Here is a 20,834-nt window from a genome sequence, read left to right on the forward strand (position 1 = left end):
ATCTGTGAGGGTCTCAAAGAGAGTCCAGTCCGCCTTTCTGTAATTCCAGCGGGGAAAACACTTTGCTTGAGGAGCCTGCAAGTTGAGGTTGATAGAGAGTTTTACGGGCTTGTGGTCACTTCCTCCAAGCTGGTTGAGGACTGTTCTTGTGGTCCTGACGAACAGGTCGTTGGTGACGAACGCTAGATCTGGTGTTGATGTGGTCATCCAGCGTCTAGAGTAGAAGGTGGGTTCATCATCTTCTTGGTTGATGAGATGAAGATGTGTGTCAGTCTCCCAATCCTCAACTTCTTCGCCTCTCCAGTCCGTCTCCTCATAGGCCCATCTCTCTGAGTGACTGTTGAAATCTCCCAACACCACGCAGTTGTTGTCTGGGATGTTCATGTATGTGAGGGAAAGATCACGATCTTGAGGGCAACAGACATTGTAGATCCTAATGTTGTGTTCTTTAAAGACTATATCAACCCCTTGGATCTCTGCCTGTTGATTGGTGTTGATCTTGAGTTCTTGTGCAGCGATGGAATTCCGCACCAAGACAGGCACCCCTCCTTTGTTTCTTTCCTCACGGTCCAACCTGATGGTCTCGTAACCCCTCACTTGAAAGCGATGGTTTATGGTCAAATGTGTCTCTTGGACACATGCAGCGTCAATATTTTCTTGGTGCATCCTTTCTGCCAGGCCAAGTTTCTTCTTATGCACCCCTTCTGCATTCCACTGGAGAATGTTGAGTTCTGGGTGGTACTGTTTGCTTAGCCCCAGCAGGAGGATGAGGTCTCCTTCTTCGTCGCATGGGCATGCGGAATTTCCTTGTCCGACCACCGGTTGCTTGGGGTGGGCCCCTTTGAGGCATAGGGCCCGGCTCCCGGCCTCCCCGGCGGGTCTCCGAAGGTCGAGCGCCACATCGAGATTCTGTGGACTGCATCATCATGGAAACGTGGATGCGTGGTATCGTGGTTTTAATTGCGCCAGTGGCCCGATACCGCCGTCTTCAGCTGGAGTTTTCTTTCGGGGTGCCTCACCCTTAGCTCATGGCCCGTACGTCCTGCCCTGTGACCACAGGGGGGATTGTTTCTCCGAGGGTCCCACCCCTGGGCTAGAGGTTATAACGCACCTCTTGACCGCATGATGAACCCGTCATAGGAAATATGGGGTATTTCAGTGAGGACGACAGTGCCACCTGTTGACCCACCCCGTCCTGGTAGGAGCATCGCCATTTGGTCTGGGACTGCTTATTCGGCCAGGCAAGCCTGACTTATATCGCAGCTAACCCGGCCCCCATATCTGAGGGCCGTTCCCCTATCCGCCACCCGGGGACCCGCCAGGTTGGGGATGGTTGCCCCACTACTGAATTGGAAGCAGCCTGGTCCCGGAATGGAGTGAGAAAATTCGGAGTAAAGTGCCTGTCTCAAAGACACAACGCCATGCCGAAGCTGGGCCTCGGACGGCTATAGCATTGATGCAATCCTCCCCTTCCGCCGTTTCTAATTGAACCATCTCCAAATGGAAGTCGGGTACCCATTCACACCCTGATAATACTAACTAGCCCTTTGTTAAAGTCTCACATCCCTGGACTGAAATCATCTTCAGTGTTGACGATCTTCAGCTGTCCATATAGCTAATGTATGACTTTTTTCAAACCCTTGTTAAATAGTCCAGTTGGTTCGCTGTTACAATTGTTAGTTTTTCATTAGAAAGATGTTATATTGGTATGCTTTTCTTTTCTTTTTTTTAACAAAACTCAAATCAGTCATTTTCTATATGTAACACACACATACACACACACACACACACACACACACACACACACACACACACACACACACACACACACACACAACGCTGAGGCCAAAGCTGAGCCTCGAACCATGATTACTGATGAACACTGGATCACCAAAAGTCTAGTGACGCCTTAATCAACCGTGTAGGGCCACTGGGCCTGCCTAAGCACACCTGTGAAGTCTTCACACTAGACAGAACTAAAGGGGATCATTTCACACTGTTCTGACCCAGCTAAGTAGGTATATAATGATATACAGACTTTTCTGATTTTTCATTCTTTTTTCATAGTTCCAGAAGACTGGTGAAGCGAATGTCACTCCAATTTTCAAAAAAGAACAGTACGACCCCTCTGACTACCGGCCAGTCTCCGTTACCAGTGTGGTATGTAACCTACCAGAGCACATCATCACCAGTGGCATAGTGAAACACCTTAAGGCCCACAGCATCTTGAACGACTAAAAACACGGCTTCCGGAGTGGAAGATCCTGCGAGACACAGCTCCTGGAATTCACAGATGAACTGCTAACCAACATGGAGGGAGGCAAGCAGACTGACGTCCTCATAATGGACTTCTCAAAGGCGTTTGACCAGGTCAACCACTCCTTGCTACTCCACAAGCTTCAGCAGTACGGCATCCAGGGTACCACCAAAGCATGGACCTCAAACTTCCTCAGCAACTGGCTCCAAGTTGTGGTAGTGGATGGAGCCACGTCTTCCTACATCAGCGTGAGGTCTGGAGTCCCTCAGGGATCTGTGCTAGGGCAATGCTTGTTCCTAGTGTACATTAATGACCTTTCAGAGAAACTGACCTCACTGGCAAGGCTCTTTGCTGATGATACAGCAGTATACAGGATGATCTCCAGCGGCAATGATCAGGACCAACAACAACATGACCTCCAGCGCCTAGCAGACTGGGAGAAGAGCTGGGTCATGGAGCTTCATCCTGCAAAGTGCCAAACTCTTCGCGTCACAAGGAGCAGGAACCCCCTCCATCACTCATACGACCTGCATGGCCACACCCTGGACACCGTATCATCAGTCAAATACCTGGGCATTACGATCCAGAGAGAACTGAACTGGGACGACCACATCAACAATATCTGCTGCAAGGCTAACTGAACTCTGGGCTTCCTCAGACGGAACCTGAAGATCAGCTCCATCAACAATAAAGAAAGAGCATATAAAGCCTCTGTACGCCCCTTGCTGGAGTATGGCTCAACCGTCTGGGATCCCTCCACAAAGAGGAACACTGACAGACTGGAAGCCGTACAGCGTCGAGCTGCTCGCTTCGTCCTGGACAGGTACCGGAACACCTCAAGTGTCAACGAAATGCTAGAGTCGTTGAGTTGGCCCTCTCTGGAGAAGCGACGCAAGACCTCCAGGCTCTGGATGCTGTACAAAATTTACACCAGTCAAGCCCACTGTCCAAACCTCAAAAGGAAACTAGCCCACTGCCGTCTCGCCAACACCGAGGACACAAGCAACAGTTTTCCATCATCACCACCGGAACACAGTACAGAGGCTCTTCATTTTTACACCTTTGTGTCAAGGGTCTCAAAGCAGTAAGCAACACTTCCAGTGCCCCCCTCCCCCCACCCCACCCACACCTCTCCCACCCCGATCCCCTATCCCGTTACCTCCTGTCCCTCCTCACCCCCCCCCCGCCCCCCATTCCCCTAAACAGCAGTGGAATGATGCCACCTTCACCTCTACCTCTTCTTCACATCATCAAGGAACACCAACTACAAAACAGTAGTAGCAACCCCCCCCCCCTCCCTCCCCCCAGTTTTAGGTGCCAGAATAATCAGTTTATATGATTGTGGGCCCTCAACAACGAATAAGAAGAACACACACACACACACACACACACACACACACACACACACACACATATATATATATATGTGTGTGTGTGTGTGTGTGTGTGTGTGTGTGTGTGTGTGTGTGTGTGGATGGAGTCTCCCGTCGGTCCGACGGATGAGTAGGCAGGCAGGCTTATCTGTCAGTGTGTGTCCTCATATGGGAGAAGAGGCCGATTCTGGATGCACAGCACTTCCCACAGGTGTTGCAAGGGAAAACGTCTCCAGAAGTTGAGCCCTGCTTCCTTCACTCACGCTTCTCCTTAATGGCCAGCATTCTCTTGTTTTCAAACGTCTTTGTGCCACTAGAGCACAGCATCCTCCAGCGACAGCGGTCAAGGTCATCAGTTTCCCAGGAAGCGATGTCTATGTCACGGGCTTGGAGGTTTGTCTTCAAGGTGTCCTTGAAGCGCTTGCAGGGTCTTCCAGGTTCAGGGTGGCCTTCCTTCATTGGCCATACAACAGCATCTTCGGGATCCTGCTGTCTGTTATACGGCCAACGTGTCCTGTCCAACGTAGCTGGCACTGGATCAGCTTGCTTTCGATGCTGGGCAGGCCGCTCCTCTCTAGGACCTGGAGGTTGGAGACCCTGTCTTGCCACTTTATGCCGAGGATCTTTCGTAGGCATCTCTGGTGAAACTGCTCAAGTTGTTGAATGTGACGGCGATACGTCGTCCATGTTTCACAGCAGTGTGGTTCGTCCGTCAGGATCGACGAGGACCATCTAGTCATCCTGGGGGTGGGTGGGTTGGGCTCTGTGGGTGCGCAGATGACTGGTCAGGCCAATCCGCGCCCGGAAGGTTCTGATGCAGTGTGGACAGGGGATGGTGGCGGCTGTCGGGGACTTGCTGGCACTGCTTTTCCTGGCCTGTCTGCGTTGCTCTGCTGCAGCGATTCTATTGGCCTCACAGGATTTGGCGCCTTTGTGGACAGCTGAACGCCACTTTGGTCTGTCCATTGCATTCAGCTCCCATGTGTCGTGGCTGATGTTGAAGGCCTTCAGAGAAGCTTTCAGTGTCTTTGAAGCGCTTCTTTTGGCCTCCATGGGAGCGCTTGCCATGTTGGAGTTCGCCGTACAGCAGTTTCTTGGGGAGTCGGTGGTCTGGCATGCGAACTACATGGCCTGCCCAGCGCAGCTGGGCCTGCATCAAGATGGTGTAGATGCTGGGCAGGTTTGCACGAGTGAGCACCTCTGTGTCAGGGATCTTCTCTTGCCACTTTATGCCGAGAGGTTTTCTGAGGCTGGTGGTGTGGAAGTGGTTCACAGCAGTACAACAAGGTGGTCAGCACAGCAGCTCTGTAGGTTTTCATCTTGGTGCTGAGCCTGATGCCTTTGTTGTTCCACAGCCTGTTGTTGAGTCTGCCAAAGACGAAGCTGGCCTTGGCGATGCGCAGCGTCACTTCTGCATCAAGGGCTCCGTTGCTGCATAGGGTGCTGCCCAGGTAGCAAAACTTGTCGACTGACTTGATCTCTGTGTCATTGATCTTGATTGCAGGTGGGGGGAGGCACTGGCGTTCTGTGAGCTAGCCGGTTGGTGCATGCTGAGGCTGATGGTGAGTCCAAAGCGCCTGCAGGAGGTTGAGAACCTGTCCATAATGAACTGCATGTCCTCATGGGTGTGTGCAGCAAGCGCGCAGTCATCAGCGAAGAGGAACTCTCTCATCAGTGCCTCAAACACCCTGGACCTGGCTTGGAGTCGCCGCAAGTTGAAAAGTTTGCCATCTGTGCGAAACTGAATGTAGATGCCCCGGTCACAGTCTTGGAATCAGCATGGCAAAGAGAATAGAGAACAGTGTGGGTGCCAAGATGCAGCCCTGCTTCACTCCATTTACCACAGTGGTAAATATATATATATATATAAATGTTTAAATAATTCAATGGCAGCTTAGATCTCAGTGGTCTGCATACGTCAGTGGACGTTCGAAATCTAGAGACCCACTCTTACGCTGGCTGTGGAAAGCGTCTTTACTGTACACGGTACAGACAAACATCCCGAAAATTCAGGAAGAGACTTGACTCGGGTAGCTCAACGACGGACCATGCACATTTCTGTCTCCCTGTGCAATGTTCGGGGTGGTTCTGAAAATAGAGAAAATCACACCGTCACACACACACACACACACACACATGCACGTACACGCGCACACACTCACACGCTGCACACACTGCACGGTGACACACACATACACACTCACGTGCGCGCGTGTATCCATTCGTTCGAAGCTCTGCCGGGACGGAAACACACATTGAATCAATTTTGTAGCTCGAAGTTCAGTTTATTTCATTGTCATATTTGACCTAGAGCTGGTCAGCGATAGAAAGGAAAGGGCTGAATCTGGTGCATTTACAAAGTAATGAAATACAGTATTTCTTTGCTTATTTATCATCATTGCTGTCTTATTTATTATTTTTATTATTATTATTATTATTATTACTACTACTACTACTACCTTTTTTATAATATAATTATTATTTATTTATTTATGTAAGCTTATCTATTATTTATTTACCTTTTTTTCTCAAGGCCTGACCGTAAGCGCGTTGGGTTACGCTGCTGGTCAGGCATCTGCTTGGCAGATGTGGTGTAGTGTATATGGATTTGTCCGAACGTAGTGACGCCTCCTTGATCTACTGAAACTGAAACTGAAACTTTGTTCAGTGGCATTCAAGTAGTCTGTGAGCTGCGGCAATACTCCGTGAGATATGTGGTTCGTTTCTCTCGGGCTTGTTTTGATTACGGTGTCGCAGCCCCGTCTCCCGAGAGTATTGTTCCCGGCAATGTTTCCTTTTCTTCTTCTTCATCTTTATGAAATATATATTTGATTTGACTATGGGTGTTTTTTTTTAACGGTCAGTGGCAGCGAATTTTGGATGATAACTTGAGTGCCTCCGGGTTGCCTGAGGTCAGCCCGGGGTTTCCCAGCAGGATTCGGCATCATGCTAAAGGCCGCTGAACGTACCCTGGATGGCCGGGTCACATACTGATTCCGCACGTTTTCGGCAACAATTTCATTGTTCACTGGCATTAAAAGTACCCCGGCGGCCCCCCAAAAAACGCCGAGGGATACAAGCCCACCAAACAATCGTTCCCATCGCGAAAGGATCATGTAGATCGAGAGAGGGAGCGGCCACTGGCATAACTGAGTCCGGCTCAACTGATGAGGTTGAGCACGATCCACTTTGGGTAGGTATGGGTAATTGCGAACAGCGTGTGAACGTGTACCGCCCCACTTCGAAGCGTTCTTAACGGTTGCATTAAACAATTTATGTCTGCTTCGACCTTATTTGAATATCCATTTCCAAGAACCAGTCAAACATCAGCTATTTCTGGTTATTTCATCGCTCTTTCTCCTGTCTCTTCGCGCACCACTGCCCGCGGCCCAGCAAGGTTTCAAACGTTCTCAAAATTATCAGATCAACTTGAAGCGAAGCAAGTTGCAGGACTTGAACTTTGACACAGTTAATTTGATCGGATATGTTGAATGCGCATTACCAGTGCTGAGCGGAGAATTTAAGAAAGCATATTGGTGACACTGAGATCATAACAGCACACACACACACACACACACACACTGACACACTGACACACACACACACACTGACACTGAGGAGCACACGCAGTGGCACGCGCGTGCGCACACACACACCTTCACACGACACACGGTACACACGCACAACTCTCCTTATGACGGATTCCTCTCACACTTCACCGCCACAAACATGAAACCAATCCTGTCGCCCACTGCGGGTTGTGAATTATCTCAGCGTGTCTTGACACTCACACAGGTCGCTACCTCATTCTGAAAAAATGACTACCATATAAGGAAATACAAGTCCACAATCCGATCAACACGCCCCATTGCATGTCGTTCCAGTTGGTTTCAATATTGTCGCGATTTTAAAAAAAAGTGATGACATAAGGACGCAAAATAATAATACAACGAATTGCTGAAAGAAAAGGCAAGACAGAGATTCGCGTTAAAAATATATATGTATGCGTTTTAATGTTTGATATGGTTAAACTATGAATGAGAAGCACTATTAACTTTCGATTTTAAAACGGGCCAACACATTAATTTTTGTCACCATTCGGCTGTGCGCATGTGTGAGTCCTTGGCCAGGAAGTGTGAGACAGCGAGAGCTCGTGTCAGTTGAATTCGGTGAGTACATGAGAGAAGAATGTATAGTTAAATGGCTTAATGCGTTAACAGTTTGTTTTCCCGTGTCAGTGTCTTTGGTGTCAATTCCGCTTGTGACGATAATTCTTGACAGACGTGAGAAATTCACTTTGTGTCGCCTTTCCCGGTCACTTCCGATTTCTAGTTCCCGTCTGCTATTGTGCTGGAGTGTCACCAGAAAAGGCAGCGGTGTTTCGGTGTGTGGAGCACTTTTAAAATCACGGGAGTTTTCGTGAGAAAAGCATTTAATTGTAATAATTGTGAGTTGACTTATTTTTTCTCGTACTAAGTGTGTTTTTTAATCTTAGAAGAAAACCAAAAGATTTGAGAGAGGGAACGAAGATATGATGTCAACACTGGGCAAGCCCAGGAACTGAGTTATTTCCGGGTCGGGCAGATATGTAAAGATTCATGTGAAGTCAGGCCCGTTTTGCTTGCACGGTGTGTGTGTGTGTGTGTGTGTGTGTGTGTTATCGGACGAAAAATAGAGGAAAAGTGGTGGGGAGTTTGGTTTGTGATTGTTACTCTAGTCTCTGTGTGTGTGCGCGTGCGTCGTGGTGTTGGTGGTTTTTTATCTAAAGATACAGTCATTGGTAATCTCTTTCCATTGTCAGCTGTTCTTTGTTATAAGTTATCATCTACTCTGTCACTTACCCACACTCTCATATGCTTTAATTTGAAATACACGACTGACAAGTAACATGTACATTCATTTGAAAGGATCACAGTTCACACACACACACACACCACACCACACCACACCACACACCACACACACACACACACACACACACACACACACACACACAATGTGTGTGTATGTTGTATATATGTAATTATTCTCTCTCTCTCTCCACCCCCCCCCCCCACACACACACACACACACACGTCACCAATAGAATTTGAAAAGTCTTTAAACATTTGCCAATTTTTTATATGACAGCACAGGAAAAAATGAAGCTGCCTGTAATGACTAAGTACCAATATATGTATTAATATTTTTATGCTGTTATGAAATTGTAATGTTTCATGTGCCTTTGGTTCCAGAACTAATTGCCTGCCAAAGCTTCCTGACCTCTAAACGATAAAAAAAAAACCCAACTTTAATTTGTCACTGCCTTCCCCTCACAAGTCCAGTCAGTAAGGGCATTGATCCCCTTCATGCTGGCAACATCTCTCCAGGACTTTCAAAGAAACATATAACTGTATCAGTGTATGTTTTGTGTGAATGATAGCATAAAATCATAACGCTGTTAACCCGACCATTGTTGGTCACTCCTCAGTTTGATGACATCATCAGCAGGAAGATGTATGGCTCTTTATGGCAAACTCTTGTGGGTTGTTTTTTTTGTTTTTTGTGTGTGTTTTTTTTTTAGTTGATTTTTGTTTTGTTGTTGGTTTTTGACGGCAGTTAACATCCATCCAATGAAAACAAGGCCCATGAAATTCCATCAGGCTGGTGACATTTTGTTATTGACAGGCCTCTCAGCACAACTTCAGCCTGTCATCTAATGGGGCTTTGCTGCTGAATTGTAAATATTCTTAAGTCTTCTTGGATCCAGACTCACTGTTGGTCTAGGAAAAAAAAAAAAAATGTACTTCAGAAAGAACTGTTCACAATGTTATCACTCACTTTGCCCCAATCTGTCATGAGAATGCATTTGTGTGTGTGCTGATCTCCATTTGTTCTGTCTGCATCTCATTCTTTATGTATCTTTGTCTGTTTCGGTCTCTCTCAGTCATGAAGTAGCCAGTTCTAAACAGATTCATGTATCTCTCATTTTTCATTGCGTTTTTCATCCCATTCTTTTCCAGAGTTTAGTGCTTGAGCCTGATGAAAACAAAAATGACAGCTTTTACAAATTGTGTCAGGAACAGTGTGCTGAAGCAACTGATGAATGGTATTGTGTGGTTGCAGTTTGGTTGCTGCACATTTAAACTTCAGACAAGATGGCGAGCCGCATCACCAACAAGAAGAAGAAGCGTGCCCAGCGCGCGACCTCCAATGTTTTTGCCATGTTTGACCCTGCCCAGATTCAGGAGTTCAAAGAAGCCTTCAACATGATCGACCAAAACCGTGATGGCTTCATCGACAAGGAAGACCTGGGAGACATGCTGGCTTCACTAGGTGAGCTGATCTAGCTAGGAGACATGCTGGCTTCACTAAGTGAGCTGATCTAGCTAGGAGTCATGCTGGCTTCACTAGGTGAGCTGATCTAGCTAGGAGACATGCTGGCTTCACTAGGTGAGCTGATCTAGCTAGGAATCATGCTGGCTTCACTAGGTGAGCTGATCTAGCTAGGAGTCATGCTGGCTTCACTAGGTGAGCTGATCTAGCTAGGAGACATGCTGGCTTCACTAGGTGAGCTGATCTAGCTAGGAATCATGCTGGCTTCACTAGGTGAGCTGATATAGCTAGTTGTCATGCTGGCTTCACTAGGTGAGCTGATCTAGCTTGGACACAGCTGTTCAGCGCTTGACGTTTAGTTCATCTGAGGAGCGAACTTGACCCTGCATTCAACTCAGGAGGGAAAAGCGCCGCCTAAAAATAACACGCTACCGCCGGAAGGGTTGGAGCTTTAACTTGGAAGAACTGAGAGCACAAAACGCTACGACTTCTCTTTCACGTTGCGCCTCCAGCCGTTATCAGCTGTTGGGAGGGAGAAAGACCAGTGTGCTGTTCCGCGCGATGGCAGCGGCCACAGGGAGAAAACAACACCTCTTCGTTAACTTTTGATAACACACTGCTTGTCAACGCAATCGCTTAATAAATAGTATGGTTTGAAAGAGCACAGTCTTAGCTTTAAAATGATAGGAAACTCAAATGTGAACATCCGATTATTTTTCTCAGGATAACTGTTTGAAAAAAGCAGGTATGCTTACCACCAGTTTGGTAACATGCATTTAATTACACATACTTAACCGTGACCCAACTAGTGCAGACTCCGGCAGGGGTCTGACATCCCCCCCTTTTTGACACATTTTTAACACACTGAATCTAATCTCACATATTTCGCTCAACACAGACAATACATTCCATGCACAACATTACACATCAGCATGCCTCTCACTAACCTGTGTTGATGGCTGGAAATTCTGAAGGAAGCTGTGGTGTGTTAAAGATCACAACTGTTTTGCAGCTTGTACAAGTACTCCACAGGCACACTGATTCAGTCATTCACGCACATTGAAGAAAACCACAGCCACGTGTATGGGGTGTGGATGGCAGTTTGTTCTGGCGGTTTGTAAGAAAAATTTCTGCTGGTTTGTGTGTGTGTGTGTGTGTGTTAAATCTAGAACTGTTAAAATGGTAGTCTTCATCACACAGTCATTGGCAGAGAATATGTGTGCAAGACAGACAGAGGAATAAGAGGAAAGAAACAAAGAAGTGCAAAAAGAAAGAAAATGTCAGAGAGGGGGGCGAGCAGAGAGATGAAAGAAAAAAAGAGTGAGAAAGAGAAAGAAGAAAACATAAATAAGAGATGAAACAGGAAGAATGGGTGATGAGAGAGATTAATGAAAGTAAGAAGGGCGTGGGAAGAGAAAGGGGTGGGGGTGAAGGGGTGAGAGAAACAGGAAGAACAAATGAAAGAAATAGGAAAGATAAACAGAAAGGATGACAGAGAGAGAGAGAGAGAGAGAGAGAATAAACAGAAACAAAGAACAACAGGAGATGGGAGGTGAAAAAGAAACAGTGAAATAAAATAAAATAAAAAAAGAAGAAAGAACGAGAGAATGAGATGGAAGAAAACAGGATGAAAGAAAGAAAGAAAGGGATGAAGGAGAGAAAGAGAAGGAAGGAAACAGCATGAAAGAAAGAGAGGGAAGAAAACAGAAAGAAAGAGAGGGGAGAAAGCAGCACTGACGAAAGAAAGAGAGAGAAGGAAACAGAACGAAAGAAAGGAAGGGATGAAGGAGAGAAAGAGAGGGAAGGAAACAGCACGAAAGAAAGGAAGGGATGAAGGAGAGAAAGAGAGGGAAAGAAACAGCACGAAAGAAAGACAGGGAAGAAAACAGAATGAAAGAAAGGAATGGAAGAAAGAAATGTGAGAGAACAGAATGTGAAGGAAAACCAAACTCACGGTACTTCTGCTATGAAAAAAACCACACCACCGCCAGTCACAATTGTCACCACAGTTCTCTCAAGTAAATGCTGCTATCTTAAAAAATATTTACCAGCCAAGGAAAGTACTACCACCATCAAAAAGATAAGTGTCCGCTCTTTCCAATGGTGCAAAACATTAATGCCGCAGAAATAGGAGTATGCTCACCAGCCCGCTCAAAAGAGGCGCGCAAATTGCCACGCTTTAATAGAAGACAAAGAAGGGTCAGTGACGGGTTAGCAGGCACAGCAGCTGGTACTTATCAGTGCAGTGTCTGGCACTATCAGGCCTGTTAGGGGGATCTCGCAGTCAGCTAAGTGTGTGGTTCTGCTTATAGCCTAGACAGCAGTGTGGAGTCATGCTGGCTTCACTAGGTGAGCTGATATAGCTAGTTGTCATGCTGGCTTCACTAGGTGAGCTGATCTAGCTTGGAGTCATGCTGGCTTCACTAGGTGAGCTGATCTTGCTAGGAATCATGCTGGCTTCACTAGGTGAGCTGATCTTGCTAGGAATCATGCTGGCTTCACTAGGTGAGCTGATCTAGCTAGGAGTCATGCTGGCTTCACTAGGTGAGCTGATCTAGCTTGGAGTCATGCTGGCTTCACTAGGTGAGCTGATCTAGCTAGGAATCATGCTGGCTTCACTAGGTGAGCTGATCTTGCTAGGAATCATGCTGGCTTCACTAGGTGAGCTGATCTTGCTAGGAATCATGCTGGCTTCACTAGGTGAGCTGATCTAGCTAGGAATCATGCTGGCTTCACTAGGTGAGCTGATCTAGCTTGGAGTCATGCTGGCTTCACTAGGTGAGCTGATCTTGCTAGGAATCATGCTGGCTTCACTAGGTGAGCTGATCTAGCTAGGAATCATGCTGGCTTCACTAGGTGAGCTGATATAGCTAGTTGTCATGCTGGCTTCACTAGGTGAGCTGATCTAGCTTGGAGTCATGCTGGCTTCACTAGGTGAGCTGATCTTGCTAGGAATCATGCTGGCTTCACTAGGTGAGCTGATCTAGCTAGGAGTCATGCTGGCTTCACTAGGTGAGCTGATCTAGCTTGGAGTCATGCTGGCTTCACTAGGTGAGCTGATATAGCTAGGAGTCATGCTGGCTTCACTAGGTGAGCTGATATAGCTAGGAGTCATGCTGGCTTCACTAGGTGAGCTGATCTAGCTAGGAGTCATGCTGGCTTTACTAGGTGAGCTGATCTAGCTAGGAGTCATGCTGGCTTCACTAGATAAAGAATGTGTAGGAGATATGCTGGAGTCTTAACGTGCATCATTGATTTTCTGAATTTGTTTACATGAATTGAGTAAAGACACTGGTGGAGGGTTAGAGCATAATTATGCTGACCTGGGAGATCAGAAACGTCCCAGGACCCTGAGAGCTAAAACAGTAGTGTTATGCAGTGTGTGTGATATTTCTCCAGGCAAAAACCCCACAGATGCAGAGCTGGAGGAGATGGTGAATGCGGCCCCTGGTCCCATCAACTTCACCATGTTCCTGACCATGTTCGGTGACAGACTGAACGGCACAGACCCTGAGGACGTTATCAAAAATGCATTTGCTTGCTTTGATACTGACAGAAAAGGTGTGTGCATGGTGTTATGTCTGCTTTGATACCAACAGAAAAGGTGCGTGGATGGTGTTATGTCTGTTTTGATACAAACGGAAACGGAATGTGGGTGATGTTATTTCTGCTTTGATTAATTTGATTGCATTGATACTGAAAGAAAAGGTGTACAGGTGATGTTATGTCTGCTTTGATACTGAAAAAGGTGTGTGGGTGATGTTATATCTGCTTTGATAGACAAAATTTGTGTGGGTGATGTTAGTCTGCTATGATACAGATAGAATTGAGAAAAGGTGGGTGATGTTATGCCTGCTGGGGTTTTAATATATGTCTGTACAATAAAATCCACTTTGATTGTTGTTCATGTTGACTTTGAAATACAGTAGCGAGCTTTCGTTCCTCGTTTAGCTTGTGACATATATATTTGGCTCAGCTAAAGTTAAAACACACCTGCCCAAATGGAATTGTGCTGGTCAGTTTGGTTTACACATTTGTGTGTGTGTGTGTGTGCATGTGTGTGGCTTGTGTGCGTGGTGTGTGAGTGTGGTGTGTGTGTCTGTATACGTGTGTGTGTGTGTGTGTGTGTACACATATGTGTGTTTGTGTGCGTGGTGTGTGGACACACATGTTTGTGTGTGTATGTGTGTATACACGTGTGTTTGTGTGCAGGTTATATACAGGAGGACAGACTGAGAGAACTGCTGACAACCATGGGAGACAGGTTCACAGATGATCAGGTGGACATTCATCTGGATTTTTTTTCTTTTCTTCTTTAGTTCCTTACGACAACACTGGTGTAAAACTAAGGCAGCACACAGATGTGTTTCTAGTGAGGAATTGATAGGTCGTTACATTATTTTGGTTTTAAAAACTTCATTACATGTTACAAAATATTGGGAAGTCAGATCTTTCAAGAGAGCAATTTTGATTAAAGGGAGAAGACAGTACAACCTGATAAAGTTCAGGCATTCAGGCACACGTACACTAATGCACACATTTTGAGATTGGTGTTGACAGCAGGACCATGTTCTGTGGAGGGTGGTCTGTGGGTATCAACATAGTTGATGGTTGGCTGCATTTTTAACCAGTAGAGCGCCTGTAAGACGTCAGCTGACGTCCTACAAAAAGTGTTGCCATTGTGCCTATAAGACGTCCACTGACGTCCTGCATATGTTCTGATTTTTCCTTCATTGGAGTTGGGTTCAGTTCACACAGACAGACTCGGAACAGTTTGTTTGATGTGTCTGAATCATAAAAGTACACTTTAAATGAACATACATCAGGCAGAAGACCCCTTTCTACTCGATAATATTTTGCTAACTGAACATGAGATATGTGCGTGGAAAAGGGGGTTGCATCGTGCAAAAAAAGGCATTGAAAACATTGTCCAGTAAAGCAGATAGTCACAGTCAGCAGATTTACACAATTCTGAAAACTCTACTTGTGATTATGGACAGCTTTCGTGATGGAGAAGGATCTCTCTTGTCTGATGATTGGCTCGAAAACAAAGATGATTGACAATGACAGTGATGAAACTGACAGCCCATTTGATGGTAATTCAGTCCGTCCATCCAGTCAGACAGCATTTTTGAACAAGTGACTATGACTGACAGAATAAGTGCAGCAAGCGTTGGAGGAAGGGGAGGAGAAGGAGAGGAATCAACACTCATTATGCTTCACAAAAACATTTACTTTCTTTCTGTATCACCCGTAGCTTTTGTGCTAGAATTTTAAGTGATTTATTATCCCCGAATCCTCAAAATTCCCTGGCAAGGGGAGAGCCCCTTTTTTTTCTTTTTTTTTTTTTAATACAAAATTCTCTGGCTCTGGCCTGGTTTAGAAAGATGAATAGAAGAATAGAAAAGGATACAGAATAGAATGTGTTTATAACAAAGTGCACCAGCGTTACCAGGCATTTTGGGGATAGGGCCTCCTGTGGGGATGCCGAGGGTCTATTGGTATAAATAGCATCCCTGCCTTCTGGAAATGCTGTGCTAGAAATTTCCTCTTTTCTGTCACTCTTTGTTTCTGCCTTTGTTCTTTTTGCTCTGTTGTCTTCTTTTTCGGACTTCCCAGTCCATTCCATTTTTTTTTCAATCAAGCCTTGACACTTTTTTCTCTTTTCCGCAGTCTGTGATGTACTATCTTTGCTGTTTTGTTCTGGCAATTAGTGAGATGTAAACACCAGGATGGGGACCAGCTGTTCATTTTGCAGCGTTATTTGCCTGTATGGCCTTTTTCATGGTTTTTTGTTTTTTTTGTTTGGCTTTGATGTTTTGTTTTTTCCTTTTTTATGATTTTTTGTTATCAGGGGATGATCAATTAAGCGGAATGGCTGGCGTCCTTATTTGCCATAAGGAGCGAAAATGTTGAGATACTGTGTCATGAACTGTGTTTAATGGGTTTGCATTAGTTATTGTTTTTTTGTTTTGTAAATGTAACAGTTTGTGTTGACACGGCTGAGCATTTGTATGGTTTGGCAATCCTGATATGGCCCAGTGCGGTCGGCTGGACTATAAGCAACAAGAATGAATGAATGAATTGGGGATAGGAGAGGCCGTGGTCTTGGGGGGGGGGGGGGGGGGGGGTAGTACCTGAAAGGTACAAACTTGAATTAGAAAATATATACATATACAAACACAAATACAGTAGGATTTTAGATACAAATAAATGCTTGTGCTCGCATACATGCATGTGCACACACAATTTCACACACACACTCACACTCGCGCACACACACACACACACACACAGCATATCAATGTGTGTGTTCACTTGAATGGTTTGCTTTCAGGTGGACGACATGTTCCGTGACGCACCCATCAAGAAAGGGAACTTTGACTACCTGGAGTTCACACGCATCCTCAAGTACGGCAAGAAGGACAGCGACGAATAGATGCCATGTTCTCATGGCTCTGAGGGGAGGCAATCTAGTGTGAGGGTAGAGCAGGGGACAGTACTCTTTCGTTTCCCTCTGTAACCTTGTAGCAGTTGTCATGCAAATCATATGAACAGGTCAGCTTCACTAGTGATTTGTTGAGATCATTGGGACTTTGTGTTTTCTTTCTGTATATTGACTGATTATTTGTGAGAGACAGATGAAGGTTATATCGCAAAAGAGGCTTGAATTTGGAAATTAATTTCTTGTTATAGTGTGAAATGAGTTGATGGCCTGGGTTGATGTCATGGGTTTGATGATTCAGAGAAAGAACCAACCATTGATGCTTTTTGATTTGACTGTCTGTGTTTGACAGGGAATCCAGTTGTAGGCGATTGCTGACATGTCATACTTTATGTTTGTCAATGATCATCTATTTAGATTGATTAAATCAGTAAGAAATTTTGATTAGAATTTAACTGTTACAATATTCTCAGAGTGAAGTATGGACATTTTTTATGTGATTGTGTTTGAAATGTAAATTGTGAAGTTGAGGTGCTAACCTTGCAATAAAGGAATCCACATCATTCAGTTGAAAAGACTATTCTGTCTTGAACAGTACTGTTACATTCAGATATTGGCATGTGGAATAATCTGAAAGCATTCCATGCTGACAGAGTGGACCAAGCATTTTTCCTCTGTTCACTTTTCTTTTCTTTTGTTTTGGCTTCACTATTACACTTATTGACAAATATGTATTTATATTACTCTTTTGCAATATTGCTTGCATTCTCATTTGTATTTTCACTTGCAGTTTTATTATGCTCTGTACATTTCCTCCGTGGTTCTGTCTTTTATAGTGCATGAGTGTGTATGATATATCTCGACATGTATTGCTGGAGTGATACTGAGATGTGTTCTGTGGACCACAGTGAGCAAACGGGTCACTTCACCTCAAACAAGACGCCCTTCATTTTGCTCAAGACAAATGGAAACGGAGGCTGTTTTTGGCTTCTTACGAATCTCGCTGTCTTTTTGGCTGTGTCTGTCTGTTAGACTATGATGAGGAAAAATAGAGATCCATTCCATCATTACAGATATCACAGGTATAGTTCAGTTATTTGGTTTGTCGGCTATATGGCGGGTCTTTGAGAAAAACAAGTTGCATTTTGTTTTTTCATGTCAAGCTTTCAGTACCATTGGAGAAATATTTATCAGTCCTCAATGTTATGGACAGTCATCTTTATTCAAAGGGAGCTTTCTAAGCTGAAGTTATTTAGAGCTTTTCCTTCAATTTAAGAAAAGCATTTTAGATTTGGAGAAGATTTTACTTGTTGAAGTCAAGTTTGTACCATTTGGCATTTATTTTCTATTTGTGGTTATTGGTATGTTGGGTTGTTTTTTTTCTGATGGTATTATGATGTGATGTTTACTGACCCCTTCAAGATCAAGGGGCCTTGCACTGTGTGAATAAATCCTATATTCAGTCATTCATTCATTCTCTGTATATTTCAAGCCCTCACCTCTCTTTTTGTTTGTTTTTTATCCATTTGTGCCATTCACTTTATTTGTGGATGCATATCTGTGTAGTATTGGTTTCATGGATGTCTGATCATTTAATAGTCTTCCCACAATGGTATTTTATGTTGTGTTGATATTGCAGCATACAATGTATTCAGAACTTCAGTATCTGGAGACGCTGCCTTTTCTGACAGTGAAAAATGAGACTTGATTATGGACAGAAAGTGGGTCGGGGGGGGGGGGGGGGGGGGGGGGGGGGGGGGGGGGCATTATGAACTGGGTGGCTTATCTTTGTTTTTGTCCGAATTAGAACAATAAAATATGATTAAAAAAAAAGGGGGGAAGATAATAGTGTGTTTTTCTGCACAGCTATACAGTGTCAGTATGAAAAAAAGTCACTTCGTTGGGTTGGGAAGTTTGGGGGGATGTTGTTTTATATTTTTTTTAAAAAAAGAAAGAAAAAAAAAGAATTCCTATAAACAGTGATGGCCAAGAGTAAACTGATAATTTTTCTTTGATGGTGACAACAACTTTGATCAGTCTGATCAAAGGCAGAACAGTAATTTTTATAGTTGTACTTCTTCAGTGTTCATTTCAAGATCCATCGTGACATAAGTGTACAGTTCACAAAAACACATAACATGCATACAATTGCATGTACGCCTCCCCCCCCCCCCCCCCCCCCCGCCCCAACCTCTTGTTATTTTAAACACAAGTCTGAGAGGTGGGAGGTGTTCTGGGAATGTGAAACCCAGTGCCAATCCGTGAATCTGTTTGGGGCTTGGAAATGCAGTCTGGCGAAAAAATGACTCTGTAATTGAGTCGGTTTTAATTAGTTGCCAGCATCACCAATCTCCAGTAGTGTTTGTACTTGGTTTTGTGTGGATGGTGATGATAATTATAATGATACTAGGATGATTTCTACCACAATGCTATTTCATGTATTTCTGCAGGCTCTTAGGGCATATAATGAAGTTATTCATGAGTTGACTGACAGTGAACACTGCTCTCCACATTGTGAATGACAGTTGTTTAATGTGCTGTTTACTGACATTGACATTGCGTTGACTTGCACTTGTCACTTGATAAATATTGGATACCACATTGGATTAACACTTCATGGATATTTAAGATGCACTTCACACTTGATAGACATTTGTGAAGACTTGGCCCTTATTAGATTGATTAATGAAACATCTGTGACAGAACTAACAGCGAATCTTCTGTGTTCAAAAGTTCAAAACTGACTTACGTATGATCACTGTGTAATTTGCATGCATCTCTAACTTTCACTATGTACTTTCCTCTGCTTACATGAGGGTTTTCAGCACCTTAATTTCTTTCTGTCTTCATATAATTGAGTTTCCTGCATTTTTTACGTTTTAGATAAAGTGAGAACATACTCAAATAAAATCTGTTCATTTGATAATTGAAATTGGATGTGTATTTCATGATGAAGTCTTTTATTTTTCTGCCATGATTTTTCTATAATTGAATGATCTCCTAAAGAAAAGAAAAAGAAGATTACCATAAAACAATGATAATAATAAAACACCAAACAAGTGTGTGTGTGTGAGAGAGAGAGAGAGAGAGAGAGAGAGGGAGGGAGTGCTGATCAGAACACTGATGGAATCTCTTTGGACAGCATGCCACAGACGGTCCCACTGGCCAGGTCACTGCACTGTTTCACACACACACACACCTTGGCTGTCTCGGGCCCCTGGCTCCACATCTGAAAAGGGCAGCTTTGTCACACTGCCATGCACAGAGAAGCACATCAGGTTACAGTCACAAGGGTCGAGACAACAACAAGAACACAGTGTTTCCCCTCTGTGGTTCACTGCCTTCACACCACCTCCCTCATCCCATGACCCCATCCCAAAGCACTTGAAAAATAGGTCACAGACTGGCAGTGTAGAAACAATGTGGTCGCTGTGTGATGTGTGAAGGCATATTAACGGCAGAGCACACCATGACTTGAGAGACTGCCACTTTTAGAGGCTTACGCAAATATTGAAATCTCTCTCTCGCTTCCTCTTACAGCAATGATCAATGTTTTGCTTTCAAACATTTGAATACATGTATTTCTTTTTTTTTTTACACATAGATATGGCCTGAACAGTTGGCCACAAGAATATGATTTCTGGTGGATTGATCTGTGTGCATACTCACACTCAGACATCCATGCCATGCCCATAAATAATGCTGCACACTCTCAATGAAGAAGTATGTTTTGGCTTAAAATGTTCAATTGCTTTCATTGTTGATACCAAAAAAGTATAGTAGTGAATAATTGAATCTTTGAAAGTCACCAGTGCTTAACGGTTTTTTTTTTTCATTGGTGAAGATTCGAGCCCCCAAAATCTGCTTTTGAATGCTGCAGTGTTTTCATTCTGTGTATGACCAGATGTCTCTATGGGCCATGTTTGTTTTTTTAAAAGGTAAAGTACCATACATTATTCATGTGTCCTGGTTCTTTCACTTGAAAGTGTCATGAAATGACCAGCGCCGTACACCCAGGGGACACTTCATTCATTTTCTTCATTAAACTTAACACATAGACTAACAGAACTTGGACTTACACCTCAATCAACAGTTATTGACGTCAGGTTCTGATTGTGTGGAAAGACATGAAGCAAAGCGTGTTATTTTGAACTTGGAAATAAACTTTACACTGCCTGAAACTGTGTGTGTGTGTGTTCACTGAATGAGGTCTGCTTGAAAATCTGATGTAATTTCATATATCAGCTATTTTATTTTGTTCTCTCTCTCTCTCTCTCTCTCTCTCTCTCTCTCTCTCTCTTAACATACCTGGCTCATGACTTTCTTACTTTCTTTTTTCTTATTTTTTATTAGCATGCTAGGTTTCGTTTTCATTGCCTGTCTTAAGAAAACCAAACACATGCATTTCTGTTGAAACTGTTCTGTTTGACAGTCCACATGCCAC

The 20,834-nt window shown here is 44.3% G+C and overlaps 1 protein-coding gene across 2 annotated transcripts; it reads left to right on the plus strand.

Moving 5' to 3' along the window:
* The first annotated feature begins 7,640 nt into the window (after window positions 1-7,640).
* Window positions 7,641-20,571, plus strand: LOC143294809 (myosin regulatory light chain 12B-like). Of its 2 annotated transcripts, none has more exons than XM_076606303.1 (5): window positions 7,641-7,799; window positions 9,736-9,945; window positions 13,345-13,506; window positions 14,158-14,225; window positions 16,283-20,571. In XM_076606303.1, the coding sequence occupies exons 2-5, from the start codon at window positions 9,768-9,770 to the stop codon at window positions 16,382-16,384; spliced, it is 510 nt and encodes a 169-aa protein (XP_076462418.1). In that variant the 5' UTR covers window positions 7,641-7,799; window positions 9,736-9,767; the 3' UTR covers window positions 16,385-20,571. The 2 variants fall into 2 exon arrangements, with proteins under 2 accessions (XP_076462418.1, XP_076462419.1); XM_076606304.1 differs by lacking the exon at window positions 7,641-7,799 and adding an exon at window positions 7,851-8,077.
* Window positions 20,572-20,834: the final 263 nt, after the last annotated feature.

The sequence above is a fragment of the Babylonia areolata genome, chromosome 20 (genome assembly GCF_041734735.1).
Source record: "Babylonia areolata isolate BAREFJ2019XMU chromosome 20, ASM4173473v1, whole genome shotgun sequence".
NCBI classification, from domain to species: Eukaryota; Metazoa; Mollusca; class Gastropoda; order Neogastropoda; family Buccinidae; genus Babylonia; species Babylonia areolata.